The sequence below is a fragment of the Telopea speciosissima genome, chromosome 3 (assembly GCF_018873765.1).
Source record: "Telopea speciosissima isolate NSW1024214 ecotype Mountain lineage chromosome 3, Tspe_v1, whole genome shotgun sequence".
NCBI lineage: Eukaryota > Viridiplantae > Streptophyta > Magnoliopsida > Proteales > Proteaceae > Telopea > Telopea speciosissima.
The window spans coordinates 34,992,871-35,008,722 of NC_057918.1; the positions used below are offsets into that span (position 1 = coordinate 34,992,871).

The 15,852-nt window shown below is 38.8% G+C and overlaps 1 protein-coding gene across 2 annotated transcripts in view; it reads right to left on the reverse strand.

The window, feature by feature from the left end:
- Positions 1-15,852, reverse strand: part of LOC122655714 (TSL-kinase interacting protein 1-like) — a 53,222-nt gene that overhangs the window by 15,666 nt on the left and 21,704 nt on the right. For both annotated transcript variants that reach the window (XM_043850004.1, XM_043850006.1), the window contains exon 5: positions 7,709-7,818. In XM_043850004.1, coding sequence (XP_043705939.1) covers positions 7,709-7,818 — 110 coding nt within the window. The remainder of the gene's footprint in view (positions 1-7,708; positions 7,819-15,852) is intronic.

A 15,852-nucleotide genomic window follows, 5' to 3' on the forward strand; every position in this document is an offset into this window, starting at 1 on the left:
TGGTGAACCTGTTGATAAGGGCAGATTTCAACGATTGGTGGGCAAGCTGATTTATCTCTCCCACACCAGACTAGATATTGCCATTGTTGTGAGTCTTGTGAGCCAGTTCATGCATGATCCTTATTCCACTCACATGGCTGTTGTTCTTCGTATTCACCATTACTTGAAGTCAGCTCCAGGAAAGGGGATCCTTTTGTCTCCTCACGACCATCTTCGCATTGAGGCTTACACAGATGCTGACTAGGATGGTAACCCTGATAGGAAATCTACCTCCGGCTATTGTACTTTTGTTGGAGGAAATCTGGTCATATGGCGGAGTAAAAAGCAAAATGTTGTGGCAAGATCTAGTACTAAAGCTGAATTCCGTGCTATGGCCCAGGGCATATGTGAGTTACTGTCGCTTCAGAGTTTACTCCTTGATATCCATGGATCTGTTCATCTTCCAATGATGTTGTACTGTGACAACAAAGCAGCAATTAGCATTGCCCACAATCCAGTGCAGCATGACCGTACCAAACATGTGGAGATTGACAAACACTTCATCAAGGAGAAGTTAGAGAGTGGGCAGATTTGTATCCCTTTTGTGAAGTCTGGAGATCAACTAGCTGATGTCTTCACCAAAGGATTGAGTGGGAAGTTGTTTTATCCTAGTCTAGTCAAGTTGGGCATATGTGATATCTATGCCCCAACTTTAGGGGGAGTGTTGAGATGTGTTACCCGATATTATAAAGGTATTTTTGGTATTTTATTTATGCTTTATTTATGTACTTTTGAACAAGGGTAGAATTGCAATTTGGGCTGTGACACTGTTCACGTGAACGGTGTCGTGAACGATGTTTCCCTTTGTAATCTCTTTTATTATTATTATTATAAATAGAGAGCTTGACTGATCTCATTGATCATTCAAGCCATTCACGAAATTCCTGTTTTGTTAACATAAAGATTTGGTTGCTTCTAAATCCCTTTTCGATTTGCTTCTGGTCTCGCTGGAATTGCAATTGAGATTGGTTATTGTGTGCTTCGATTGGTTGTTGTTTGCTTGGATTCTTGGTTCAATTTGACCTACCAGAGCCTTCTGAAGTGATATTGGTATGATCAATTCCCAGGTTCCGCCTCTGGTTCAAGCTGAAAATGGGAGACCACTGCTATTCTTTGATTTTCAGGTTTTCTATTATGAATGGGTTTCTTCTTTGAGTTTGTTTTCTTGCCATTTGTTTGCTTTGGTGGTTGCGTGACTGTCAAGGAGAAGAAGACAGTCATGTTACCTTCTTGTCTCCTGTCCACATCTTTTTTTAAAGTTAGTTTTCCTCTTTTGCCCCTCACTTCTTTACTTATCTCCTTATGTCCATATTTTACCATGCCTTCCAAGTATGTCCCCCATCTATAAATACTAATTCCTTCTATGTCCTTTGCTTTTATATATCATTTGACCCTCCACTATTTGGTTAAAATTACACCTATGCAATTCTTTTTTTCAACTTTGAGTTATTGACCATTCTGCCATTCCCCTATTTATCTACCCAAGAGCCACTTGAAAATTCTGGTTAATTACCAGATTGCCACTACTTCCTTGTATTAATGTTTTACCTCTCTTGGGTGGATCAATAGTTGGATTTTAAGATTGGGATATATTGGGATTGATAGATTAATTACAAATTTGCCATTATCTTGCTTTGGTGGACCCCAGATCGCATTGGTTTGGGATTTTAGTTACTATCGTGAGGGGTGTTTCTTTTAGTGGCGATTATATGTAGCTGCTCTTGATTGAAGATTAATTTATTGGGATCTTGTTTGCTGGTGGTCTTGCTTATAAGATTTGTTGAGATGTTATTGGTCGTTATCTATTCACGTGTAATGCTACACGTGAGGGGGAGATTGAAGATGTCTACTGTCTGTGAAGGTGTCAACTGCAAGCAATTTTATCTGAGACCTTTTTACGTGTTTGGGACTCAAGAGTGAGTCTGATTATTGTTGGCATGCCTCCCTCGAGATGGACTTTTGTGTAGCCATTGGAGCTGCATTTTTGTGGACTTTTGTGTAGCCACTGGAGCTGCACTTTTACGGGCTTTTGTGTAACCACTGGAGTTGCACTTTTGTTTGTCTTTGTTGGAGCAGGTTACTACTTGCATTTTATTGCCTTCATTGGGAAGGACGTTCGGTGTAGCCATTGGGTGCTACATTTTGTTGACTTCCTTGGGAAGAGTTTTTGGTGTTGGCATGTTGCTATTGTTGATTGGATTTGTTAGGACAGCTATTGTTGATGGATTTATTGATTGGAGTGCTGCTTTGAGCTTGCTGGCGTCTATGACTACATGTGTTCAAGACTGGTGCTGCCTTTCATTTTTGATCTTGTTGGTCCAAGCTGGAGCTTTCTTCTGATATGTGTATACTCCAGCTTGAGGGGGAGTGTTAAAAGATATGTAACACGATAGGGGGAGTCCCCTTATCGTGGTTTCCTTTATTAATTTATGTCTTTAATTGTTAATTTCCTAGTCTAAGTTTCTTGTTTTAGGCTTTAGGCTTAATTAGGTAAGAGTTATATTCCTTTTGTAATTCTGTTTTGGTTTAATATAAATATATGTTGGCTGGTACGGTAGAATACACATTCTATCGCACAGCCCTTCTCCCATAGTTCTCTCTTCTTCTCCATCTCTTTCTATCTTCTCTTCTCTTTGCCTAGCACTGGTTACAGGTTCTGGGATTCTTTACAGTTCTATTGTCGGTTTCCCCTGATTTACTGATCGAAGTTGCTGAATGCTATCGTTGGTTCATTACCCTAGTTGCTGATTTGCTGAATGCCATCAATGCTGACTGCTATAATATCTATTCTTTTTCCACTGGTTTTCTGCTAAATCCCCTAATCAGTTCTTTTCTCTGCTACTGTCGTATGTTGCTGTCGTTTTATTGATTTGCTGTTCTTGGTTCTTCGATTTCTGGTATTGTCGAGTTCTTCAACCAGTGGTTCTTAGTTTGCTGAAGAACCCATAAGTTTGGAGTCCCTTCCTTTGCCTGAAATTTCTTGGGGAATTGATCAATAGTGATTGCCTCTTTCGAAGATGCTACCGAGAGGTTGACGATGCTACCGTTGTTGTTCCCATTTTGAAGTTTCTCTCTTTTGACACTGCTGCACTTCCTTTCCCAGTGACATACTGATATTCTCTTAGGGGAGGTTAAAGAAACCATGATTCTTTATCTTTATATTTTATTATTCCAGGATTGCCCCTTCATACTACCTCTATTTATTACCCTTCCTTCTTAAGTTTATTACCCTTTACCCTTATTTTTTTTACCATTCCAAGTTTACCCTTTGGCTTTGGCTTGTGCTTATAATTGAATTCCAAATAAACTATGGTAATGCCACTCCCCATTGAGAACTTGATATATTTACAGAACTACCACTATCTCTTGTTATTGACATATTTTAAGTATTCTTGTGCTTGGTTGGACCCATAAGTGTGGGCAGACTTTATAGAATTGCCAGTGGTCGTATATTTGCAATTTAATTGCTTTGGTAGGCCCTAGGTAACCTCAGTTTGGGGTTGCACTTTTTTTTTTTCTGAAGATTGGTACTATTTGCTCTTGATTATGGGATTCATGAGATGCTTATCGTTCGTGATGCTGGCTATTGTTGCCATATGATAGTGGAATATTCTCTATTGCGTTCTCTGTAATTATTTGTCCACGTGTAATGCTACAAGTGAGGGGGGAGATTGAAGATTATTATTATTATCAGCTTAAGTCATCAGCTGAAGATTATTATCATTTTCTGTTCGGGTCATCTGCTCGTGTCCTCAACAACAATGTTATCTTATGAAGATAGTTATTTGTGGTATTCAGCAACAACATTCTTTTCTGGTTCCCACCAACCTTATGCTGAGTTATCTGGTCTCCAGCAATCTAATTCTACTACTTGGTCCCCAGCAACCTGATACTGCTACTTGGTTCCCAACAACCTTATGTTATTACTCCTATACTGCACTTTTACCTGGTTCGCAGCAACCTATGCTACAATTTTATCTGTGACCTCTATTTGGGGCTCACAAGTGTCTGATATTTACTAATCAGATCTCTAATCAAGTGATCTATACTAGTCACATCATTACTACCACGTCTTCTTTGTGAAGATCATTACTTACTACCTGCCTTCCTTGAGAAGGGCTTATGATGTTGCTGTTGTTGCTATGATATTTTGGATTACGGTTTGTGTTTTCTACTGCATATTTTGTTTGTTAGTGGTTGTATTTATTCGACACAGATTTTTCTCTACTAGTGCTTCCAGAATGAAGTTCTCTCTGTGCTTACTAGCGGCTATAACTGCTCTATATGTTCAAGACTGGTGTTGCTTTTAATATCTATTCTTATTGTTCCAAACTAGAGTATATATATATATATATATATGTGTGTGTGTGTGTGTGTGTGTGTGTGTGTACTGCAAGGGTATGGTAGTCAAATCCCCTGTGGTACTCCCTGCAGTACTCTATTTCTATTAGGATTAGTTGTTGATCATGATGGGGGGGGTCCCTATCATGAGATGCTTATGTTTCTTTTCCTTTGTTGTTTGTAGTTAGACTAGTACTCTAAATAGGAATCCTACTAAGGGTTTATTGCTGTTAGCTAGCATTATAAATAAAGGTACATAGTCCATGGTAGGAGAACAGTTCTCTTCTATATTGTGGTACAATTCTCTTCTCCCATTGTTCTCTCTTTTTATCTCTATTCTCTCTTCTCGCTTCTACTTTGCAGGTACTGTTTTCAGATCCTGATTTATTACAAAGCTGAAGGAAAAGAATCAAAAGGTTGCAAGAGAAATCACTCTGGGGATTAGACACCTAAAAGAAACCTTTTGAGCCATTCTAATTCAGAAAGAATTTTTAAGGCTCCATTTATTCGGATGTAAAATGCCTAGAAATAAAATAAAGCAAAATGTTTTATTTCCTGTGATTTATTTTACAGTTTTGGGCCATAAAATAGTAGGTTCTAGTGAAAATCTATGCGTCTCTTACGTTTATTCCGATGAAACATATTCTGCACATTTCACATAGAAACAAAAGAAACCAAAAGGAAAACTATTCAAACATAAAGACTTACAGCCACTCAGTAACTTAGGAAGGAGGATTCAGGATTGGACAAGCAATGCACTAGCCTGGCTGGATAAACAACATACAGTTTGGAATCCAAGGCCAAGGAAAACCAGGGTTTCCAGCAAAATATTTTAGTAAAGTTCGGAGATTATTAATGTAATTAATTTAAATTCTAAGGGGGGTATTTAGAGGCTGTCTACAGGTGTACTGAGATAGGAGTCTAGTTTTAGTTTTTAAGTTGATCTTTGACTAAGAATAGGCTTTTTTAAATTTTATTCAAATTCAGTTTGTGAGTAGGAATCCATGAGAGAATCGAATTTGGTTCTGTTAGGAACTATCGAGCAGATTTTTTTAAAGGGTAAATTAAGTGTACACCCCCTATACTTTGCCTTAAATACAAATCGACCCAAGGTTTCAAAAAGTGAACGAGTACACCTCCTGTAGTTTCAAAACCATGCTAAACTAACTGACCGTTAACCATCCAACGTTAAGTGATGACATGACGTTGAGAGTGGATATGAAAATACGGTTTTACCCTTTCATAACAAGGAATGGGTGAAGAGATTCTCTCTCTCTCTCTCTCTCTCTCTCTCTCTCCAAACACAAAAGCATCCATGAACGTTATGTTTTTCTTAAGAGTGCCTTCAGATCCCAAACTAAGAATCCTCCTCAGCTTCCACAAGGGATAGACAAACGCCAGCATATAAATCAATTTGAAACATCGAAAGCCTTGATGAATGCTCTTCCCTCTTCGGTTGAACCCTCCAAGCAATTCAAGTCCACTCCAAACCCAACTTTGAATATGGAATCCAGAGAACATCTCATTAACAAATCCTAAACTCAAAAAAGAAAAAGATTTGTTTTCATCAAATTTTTCCATTCAATGAATTGGGAAAAATGAATTTTTGGGATACTCACTTGGATGTCAAATATCTGATTCAAAACTCCAAAACCCAAAATGGTTTCAGCCAATTTGGCAGATTTTCTTCTGAACACATCGCAGCTGAAATCCCTGAGGTTTCTGGTAGAGAACTCGAAACTCGCAATCTTCCTCTGTTGATGCCATTTATCGCCAAATGAAGATTGTGGAGGAGGGTAAGGCCTATCTGATGCCATGATTATCTCTCACTCTAGGGTTTTGGATTCCTAACTCAACAAAATTTTGAGTCTCAGATCGATCCCCGAGAAGAACATTCATCCGCCATTACTTAAACTATAGATTGTAAAAAGATTAAAAAGATTCTCCCAAAACCAGTATCCGCAGAACAATCAGAGCAGCTCGGTGATCTCCAAGCAAAATTTGTCTACAGAAAACAGAGAGAAACGCACTTGGCTTCTACTGCATGAATTACTTTGACTGTTTGTGTAAAAGAACCGAAAAAGGAATAGGGGGGAAAAACGGATTTCAGTATCTGTACAGAACAAACAAGACCAAAGGATTTAGTAGAGCTTCCTCTGCTAAGATCTCTGATTTCCTCATCTGTTGCATGGAGTATTTTTGATAGGTTAAATTGTTTTTTACTTCTTAAATCCCTCTTTTCCTTTTTTTTTGGGAAAAAAGATCCCTGTTTGTGGCGCGAGAGAGAGAGAGACCTCAAGATTTTGGGAAGGGGGAATCTCTTCACTCACTCCATGTTATGAAAGGGTAAAACCGTATTTTCATATCCACTCTCAACACCAAGTCATCACTTAATGTTGGATGGCTAATGGTCAGTTAGTTTAGCATGGTTTTGAAACTACAGGAGGTGTACTCGTTCATTTTTTGAAACCTTGGGTCAATTTGTATTTAAGGCAAAGTACAGGGGGGTAAGCGTAATTTACCCTTTTTTAAATAATGAATTTGAGTTTTGAGTTTCATGTGCTGCTGTTGAGCATGCGTGGCTGTTGATTTGGTCTGGCCGACTGTCTCTCTCTCTCTTCTTTTTCTCTTTTGGATCTGATTTCTCCTGATCACATGTGATCTCGTCTTCTTCCTTCTACTCTTCTTTCTTTTCATTTCTCCTGATTCCACACCAGGTGGAAGTGTGGAACCCCTGTTTTTTGTTCAATTTTCTGAATGCTTAATTCAATCATATCTCCTTCATTATAGTTCAAATTATTCCTGATATCTCTTAAATTATGAGAATACCATCCAGATTTCTCTAATCTTGAACTGCTGGGTTGAATTACTTCATCTGTTTCTGGTTATTCTCTGCAACAGACCCATCAAAACCTTAACAATTATTTTCTAGTTTGAAATTCATCATTAGAACTGGATGACACTGTTGGTGAAATTTCAAACCCTGTCTGATGCTGTTTAAAGAAGTTACAGTTCCACTTTTCTAGTCCCAATTCTACCTGTCCATCTCTTCTTCTAATTTCTGAACTTTTTAGAAATTATTTACTCTAAAGTACAGGGCTTGGGTAATTATCTGAATAAAAAGGTTTTTCCCGAAATTACATTGACAGTTTAGATTTCTTTGTCAAATTCTTTGGTTCAGTCAAGTCTGATCCTGGTGTAATTGTGGTTGGTACTTCTAGATTCCTTCTATACATTCTGATCACACCAACAAGAGAATATCCTATTTAATGCATATGAATCAACAAACTGAAAGAAACTAAGGAATTAATTAGTTAATAATGTTTACCATCGAAGCATTGCAGCATTAGTATCTTTCGAGTTTTTTGCATCTAGACTAAATCCTGGACCCAGAAGTTTGTTCATACGTCTTACCAGACGATAATAATAATGCCTAACCTGCATAAACATAAAAAAGAACCAAAAAAATTATGTATGTGATATGAAAAAGACAAACCAAGCATTATTCATTAGAACACAGGTTTCTTTTCCCTTTTGGTTCTAGTAAGGCACATAATATATCCTAATCGTAAAGACATTAACATATCTCACCTTACATGCTAGAGATATGGATAGGTAAGCACAATGACAATAAGCGATTGGTACCAAACTAGAAGGCATGCTGCTAATCGGATAGGATAACTTTAAATGGATAAAAATGAGTTGTCGAAGTCATTACCATCATAGTTCAAGATCTCGTCTCGTCTCGCTATTTCGGGCAGGTCGAGATTTCCAAAATTTCGCCGAAATATGGAATTTTTTCTGCCATATTTCGGCAGTCCATCTCGGTGGGTTTTTGGCCATATTAAGGCCTGATACTTCATATACACCCTTATTTAAGCTTAATAAACACATTGAAACCTTCATATTGCAAAAAAATGAACTCAAAGTGGTGTTTTGGGTTTGCACCCTTGATTGACAGTATACGGTCGGACCCATAGTATTAAAACTCGTTTCGTTTCGGTGTTTTGGTCAGACCGAAATTTCGTCGAAATATGGTATTTTTTCTATGGGTGTAAAATGCCAAAAATGACTGAGGTTGCCAAAATTACCGAGATTTCCGAAATTTCCGAAACGAGATGACCGAAATTTCCGAAATATTCGAAATATTGCATTTTTCAATTCGATGTTGCATTTCGTTTCAACTCAACCGAGATACTCGAAATCTCAACCGAGACGAAACGAGTTTTAGTACTATGGTCGGACCCTGATGTATAAATAGTTAAATACACATTGTTTAAGTAATATACCGAAATATACCGAAATTTGGACTTTTTTCATTTCGTATGGTCATCTCGTCTCAGCAGTGTCGAGATATCCGAAATATACCGAAATATCGGCGATATATCGCGAGATTTTGAACCATGATTACCATTGGCATGCTGGAAATGACGTTCTATTGAGCCAAATGAATTCATGTGAAATGGAATTAAATCAACTTCCTTATATTACATGCATGATATATTGATAAATCTTAATGTCTATATGGTGGTTTCTGAGAAGGAAATTGTCTCCTTAGGCGGCAAAGCGAGTAGATGATCAAAGAAGCACACATCATAGCTAGGAGTGGGTCCAGATAATTCACTTGGTAAGGCTATGGTATATGTGATGACTAGAAAATTAGTCTGGTCAGCCGCAGGTTCTCAGCCATAGGATAGTGTCTCCATAGTCTATACATGTATAAGTGCGTGCATGCATTAGCCTAATCTATAAAGGGAGATGGGAAGTTGTCATACCTAGGCCACTGTTCATATTTCATGTCTTGTCACTAAAATCATTTGGCTTGAAAAGACTAAGGATACTCAGTGATGTATTTTAACCACTTTGATTCACCAATCTATCAACCTCAGGTGTTGCACAAGCAGCCAGCGGAAAAGCATAAGGTCATAAGCAGTTAGAATGTCCAACAGTTGGCTGCTTGTTGAAAACATATACCTTACGTATACCCATATGCCATGCAGTGTCAATGCGAGACTCAAGGGGTACATGAAGTGTCAGGTCAATAGAGGTAACCGTAGGAGTAATGGAGTTCTCTGACAAGGGTAAAATTTTGCAAGCAAGGAAAAGCTATGCTGCTTATTTTCTTACTTTTGGTGTAACATATGACGTTAGAAACTTCTGTCAGTCAGTTCCTGCGGTGTATGTTTTAAAAGAAGGCATAAGTGAGGCCAGAGGAAACACAAACCAGAAATACAAGTCTAAACCCCAAGGTTATTGGTCACGATATAACCAAATACACTGAATGCGTGTTCCACCACCTCCACCCCAAAAAAGGAAACCAACACATTGATCTCCTAGAAGTTCCAGAGACAAGTTAAATATTTGTCATTCCAGATTCTTTTATTAACTCAATAAATGACTCTCCCAAATGTTGCACTGATATGTCAGATATTTCTAACATCGGCAACCATTGCCTCTGGCATCCATCTCTCCTTGGATATTTAACCACAAAAGTAGAACAGATATGCTCGTTAGCCCACTATGTTTTTTCTTGTGATTCTGGTTATGGACCTGAGATAGTTACACTTGTTGAAGGATCCTACATCCAGTAATTGGGAAAGAATCCGTCCAAATTAGTCAAAAAATCAAAGTTTTCGAGAAGTTGAGCACCCAAACTTTCGATGTCAAGCAAAGGTATCCAAGCATCCACAAGCAGATTTAGGCATTATAAATGTCTATTTCCACCCTGTCAAATTCCAAATGCTTCCATCTTGGATTGAAGGATGAGCAGCAGTAGACCTCCTCCAAATCTTCTGACTGAGGCACTACTTGACAAATTCATCCAGCTCAAACCCAGACTGCAACAGTGACACTAGAAGGTGATGTGAGAGCAAGAGAGAGTAATGGGAGAGAGAGAAGAAAGATTGCGAGAGATGGAGAGAAAGGGAGATTCGTGATTAGGTCAATTAGACCACAGAAAAGCCCTAATATACACAATAGTATGAAACTGCCCCTAGTATACATTACAACAAATTTTGGGCCGGGGGCTCTCAGCCCCGAACACCCAGGCAGGGGGTAAGGGTGTCGAATTGGAACCAAAATCGATTCGGTCCAAATTCAGTTATTGAATGTAGGAACTGAATAAATTTGGTCCACATTTGGTTCCAGTTAGGTAGAACCGAATAGGACTGAATAGAACCAAATACGGGCTGAACCAAACCAAGCAGATTCGGTTTGAATATAAAGTTCAGAACAGAATCTGTAATTGGTTCAATTTCAGTTCACACTAGCACTCCGTTGAACCAAAGTGAATATCCGGAACCAAACCAATTGACAAGCTTAGGCAAGGAGGTTCCGCCCCCCAACCTGCCGAAGTTGGGGAAAAGTGAACAGTAATTCCTTTGCTAATAACACCAGCAGAAGGTTCAGAATCAACAGATCTTCAGTAGTGGTTTGCAACAACCTATATTGCCATACCTATTCTATGAAACCCAATGTTCAAGGTTTCGCCGAAATTTCGTGAAATATTTTGGACTGTTCGCTGGTTTTGACTCTTAAAGTTCGTAGAAACTTGGTTGTTTTTTTTTTGTAAATTTTGACCAAATCACTCCCATACAATCATGGAATAAGTATAACATTATATCATTACGAAATGGTTTATAATTTTATGCTTATTCATTCCTAAAGCATATTTTAGTTGTTTCAATTGAATTATCTGTGTTCTAGTACTAAATTTTATGTGGAATAGGCCATATTGGAGAATGTATATGGCAGCGCACAATTTATACTAATACTACCAACCTAGGGTCCTAAGTCAAACTACCATTTTGGGTGTGTTTTTTTCTTTTTTTTCACAATCTACTATTGATGCAGGCCCAGTTCGGCCACATCAGCAGCCGAAATTTGGTTTCTAAAAGTGTGAACACAATCGGCCATTTTCCTTTTCTTTTTTTTTTTTGGAGGAAGAGAATGTTTAGGAGATATTGCTACTTTCCTATTTTGTAGTAAATCAATTTGAAGAGGATATTTCCTATTTAATAGCAAAGGAGATTGAGGAAGATTAGCCAAGCCGATATTTTAAGTTCTTTCCCTATGTAATTGTCTTTAATTTTGAAATATCTTTAAGCCAAGGAATCCGCAACTATGGGAGACGATTTTGAGAAGTTTTAGCAACCATCCTAGCAGCCCCCCCTGCCACATGGATGGCCTAAAGAAAATTTCATGAAGGCAGCCAGCCTTGAAGGATGGTTTTCAAGGAAGAGAGACGGTTTTGGTGATAAGCATCTAAGCCTGGACGAATTGCTTCTACTGTTCCTTCTTCCTTAATTTGAGTTCTATTAATTTTAGTATTTTTTAATTGTCAAGATGTCTAGCTTTAATTAGGATTTACTTGTTTACCAAAAAAAAATAAAAAAAATTAGGATTTACTTTAATATTTAATTTTCTTTTGATGTAATTTGCAATTAATCTTAGCTGTAGGATTTATTAGTCTTAGAGATTAGAATTAGGGCACGAGAAGATTTGCAACTCTTCTGGTGTTCGTGTGTTTGACTCTCCTAATCCGTCGCTTCCAACGAGGCTGCCTTATTTGGCATCAATGCTTTGGAGGAGAGCGAGAAGTTGTGATGACGCCCAGGAAGAGAGGTGATTGTACAACTCCCGTGGAAGACATCAACATAAGAGATGAAATTCAAACAACGAATGATGTTGCAGACGAGCGAATCATTGTTCTGGTTATTTGAGTAAATCCCCAATTTTCGACGTGTACCAGGATGAGTACGGCGACAGATATGGAGTTTTTGAAAGTCTTGAACTTGATTTGACATCAATTTCGCATCAATTCTGGCCACAAATAGGATGAGCCAGCAATACTTAAATTAAACGACTGTTTTCCGTGCAACGAAATAGTCCCGGCGACCATCTGTCTTCCCGTCAAGGAGGTAACAATTTCACTCTTTAATTTGGATCCATCATGCTTATCAGTTACCATTTTTGGAGATTCCTTCGTAAAGAAAACAACGAACATGATGCTATATCGAGATCCGTATTTGGAACGGTTGAAAGTGCGCAACTCTCTTTCCTTGTTTGTCGATGATGTAACGGAGAAGATAAATGGAGGCACGTTCCAGTGGATCAACATTACCAACCATAGTTGTCAAGGCGTCGCCTAGGCGGCGCTTAGGCGTCCTGGCAGTATTTTATGGGCTAGGCAGTGCTACGCTTTCCATGAGTCAAGGATGGTGGTCGCTCTGACCATATAGGCGTCGCCAAGGCAGTCAAAGCGACGCCTTGTTGCGCCATATGGGCTGAGCGACCGCCATCCATGACTCTGGTTATTTTATTTTTATTTTTTCATGTTCTGTTTTTTTATTCTTTTTGCTTGCTTTTTATTGGTTTGTGTATAAAGAGTCTAATGTACACTGCTACATGGGCTTATTTAGTTTTAAAATGTTAAATACTTAAAAGTTAAAAATCTATCTAAAAGTATAAACGAAAAAGTGAAAACCTAAATTTACTCTAAAGCCTTCGTCTCCTTCAATTCTTCGTCTCCTGCAACTCTTCGAGTCTTCATCTCCTCCAGTTCCGGCAAGCGGCAACATCAACTCGAGTCTTCATCTCCTCCAATTTTGGCAAGCGGCAACAAAGACTCGACTCATCTTCTCTTCTAGTTCCGGTAAGTCTCTAGTCTCTACTCCCCTAATCTTCTTCTTCTTCTACTTCTCTAATCTCTGTAACTCTGTTTTCCCTTTTTTGTTTTTTTATTTTTTTATTTTAACAACCGCTGGCTGCTACTGCTTCCCCCAACACAGCATCTCTACTCTTCCGGTTCCACTTCCGCCAACTGAAACGCATAGTTATCAAGGCGTCGCCTCGGCGGCTCCATGGCGTCCAGGCGGTTTTAGAGAGTCTAGGTGGTTGGAAGCTTTAGTGTGTAACAAGAAGGCGAGCGCCTTGGACACCAAGGCGTCGCCTTAAGCGCCTTGGGACGCCTTTTCTTCTGGGCGGTCGCCTTAGACCCTTTTTTTGGTTTACTTTTGTTTTTTAATTTTTTTTATGCTTTAATAAGATATTCTAATTGGAAATATCTCATTGGGGGTGTATTTTTAGTTCCATGCTCTGAGAAGCATGGAATCATAAGTAAAAAGTTAAAACTTGAAATAAATAAAAAAAAAACCTAAAAAGTAACTTATTACTTATCAAATTGAATTCCTTCACATTCCAAAATCGAAAGAACAAAAAAAACGAAAGAGAAGAAGCAGCAGCAGCGGCAGCGGCGACTTGCAGCGGCGACCTTGAGACTTCCTTCGAGGCTTCCCTGAGTTCTCTCTCAGTCCTCAGTCCTTCAACCCCTTTATTTCCGAGTTGCGACATCTCAATATCTCATTCTCAATCTCCAGAGAAAAGAAGGCTGGCAACGGCGACTTGCTGAGTTCGAGGCTCGCAGCAAGAACTTGAGAGTTGAGACTTCATCACTTCCCTCTCGGTCCTCGGTCCATCAAGGTTTCTAAAATCTGTGCCCTTCATTTCCGACATCTAATTCTCCATCTCCACCCCCACCGGTTTCCGGCGACATTCCCTGCCTCCACCGGTAAGTATTGTAATTTTGTGCACTTATGCATTCTTTTTTTTTCTTCTTCTTCTAATATCCAAAGTCCAAACCCTTTTCTTCTAACCACATCTTTCTATTTCTTCCTTTTGCAGCGGAAACCAGCTGTCTTCCTTTACTCCAGCGACAAATTCCGGCCAGCACTGTTGTAAGTCAGTAAGTGTTTTGATTTTTTTTTATTTTTTATTTCAGTTCTTCTCTTTTGATTTCAGTTCTTCGTACTCCTTTTCTTCTGGTCTATTTTGTTAATGATTAAAGATAAGGTGTTGAATCTGCTGTTTCGTTGCCCATATCTGTTCTGAATCTGCTGTTTCGTTGCCCATAATTTTTCTTTGAAAAGATAAGGTGCTCCTACACCTGACTTGTATATTTATTCCTTCAATCACCAGAAGCACCTTTTTGCTTCATCCATCCCTTCGGCCCTTCCTAATTCTATTGGCAATATCCTCTTTGATTTCCTCACACTGTTGAACAAAATAAAGAAAATGGGTTCTTGGGGCATCTCTTGGTCATTTATGCAATTAATTTTCAGGATGCATGTGCAAATAGTTTGGATAAAAGTTCTAATGCTACTACAAACATGAAGGGAACAGATATTTTGTTCATAAATATACAAGTCAGCTGTAATTTTTCTCCCCTTCTCCAACCATGCTTTCGGATGTCATATGATTCATATTTCTTAATTAAACCTTTTGCATAAAAAAGGTGCCAATGTTTGTGCTGTTGTAGTACTTCTAGTCTTCTATTAGAGTATTAGTTCTATATTTTTAATTTTTTTTCTATTTTCTATCATTGTAGACAACTAGACATCAGCTCTTTATACATGGCCAATGTTGATGGTAGTCGTGGGGCTGAAAATATATATACAGCGGGATCAGGGATTGATCCAAGCAAGGATCCAAAAAGGAAGGCTAAGTCTAATGATCCTGGGTGGAAGTATGGATACTGGCCTAATTTAGAAGACAAGAATTGTGTCAAGTGTATCCTTTGTGGGGTGGATACCAAGGGAGGAATAAAAAGATTAAAGCAACACTTGGTTGGTGGCTATGGAGATGTAGCCAAGTGCACAAAGACAACTGCAGCAATTGCTACAGAGATGAGAGAAGCAATCTTGAAAAACAAGAAGAGGAGGATGGAAAATTTGGATGATTTGGATGTTGGTAGTGAAGATTTACCTGAAGAAGGGGGCCAAGGGGCTGAAGAAGGGCATGTAGAGTCGGATTTTGGGGGGGGGGGGGCTCAAGCCGCTCAAGCCTTATTCCAAGCTCTAGAACAACAAAAAAAAAAAAAAAGTTGTCATTCAAACCATAGTCAAACAACAAGTAAGGGGTCCCATGGATGCTCATGTCAAGAGGCGGACTCCTGAAGAGGTTGTTGCAGAAAGACACGGTAAAGGTCCCCAACAAACTACAATGGAGAACCGTAGGAGATCAGAGGGGGAAATAGATAAACTTCATTCTTACTTTGCAAGGTGGGCTTATGAAAGCGGTGTTCCATTCAATGCCTTGAGGCTAAGGAGCTTTGAGGAGTTGGTCGAGGCAATTGGACAGTATGGGCCAGGTTTCAAGCCCCCTTCATTTCATGATTATAGGGTTCCTCTATTGAAGACTGAGAAGGAGAAAATTGATGAAATAAAAAAGAAACACACAATCTCTTGGAAGAAAGGGTGCACTCTCTTGTCTGATGGGTGGACAGACAAGAAAGGAAGGTACTTAATTAATTTTCTTGTCAACAGTACAAAGGGGACATTCTTTTTGGGGTCTCTGGATGCATCAAGTCAAATACAAGATGCGAAAATGTTATTTGAGTTCATTGATAGTAAGATTGAGGAGATTGGAGAGGAGAATGTGTTCAAGTGGTCACTGATAATGCTTCCAATTATGTTG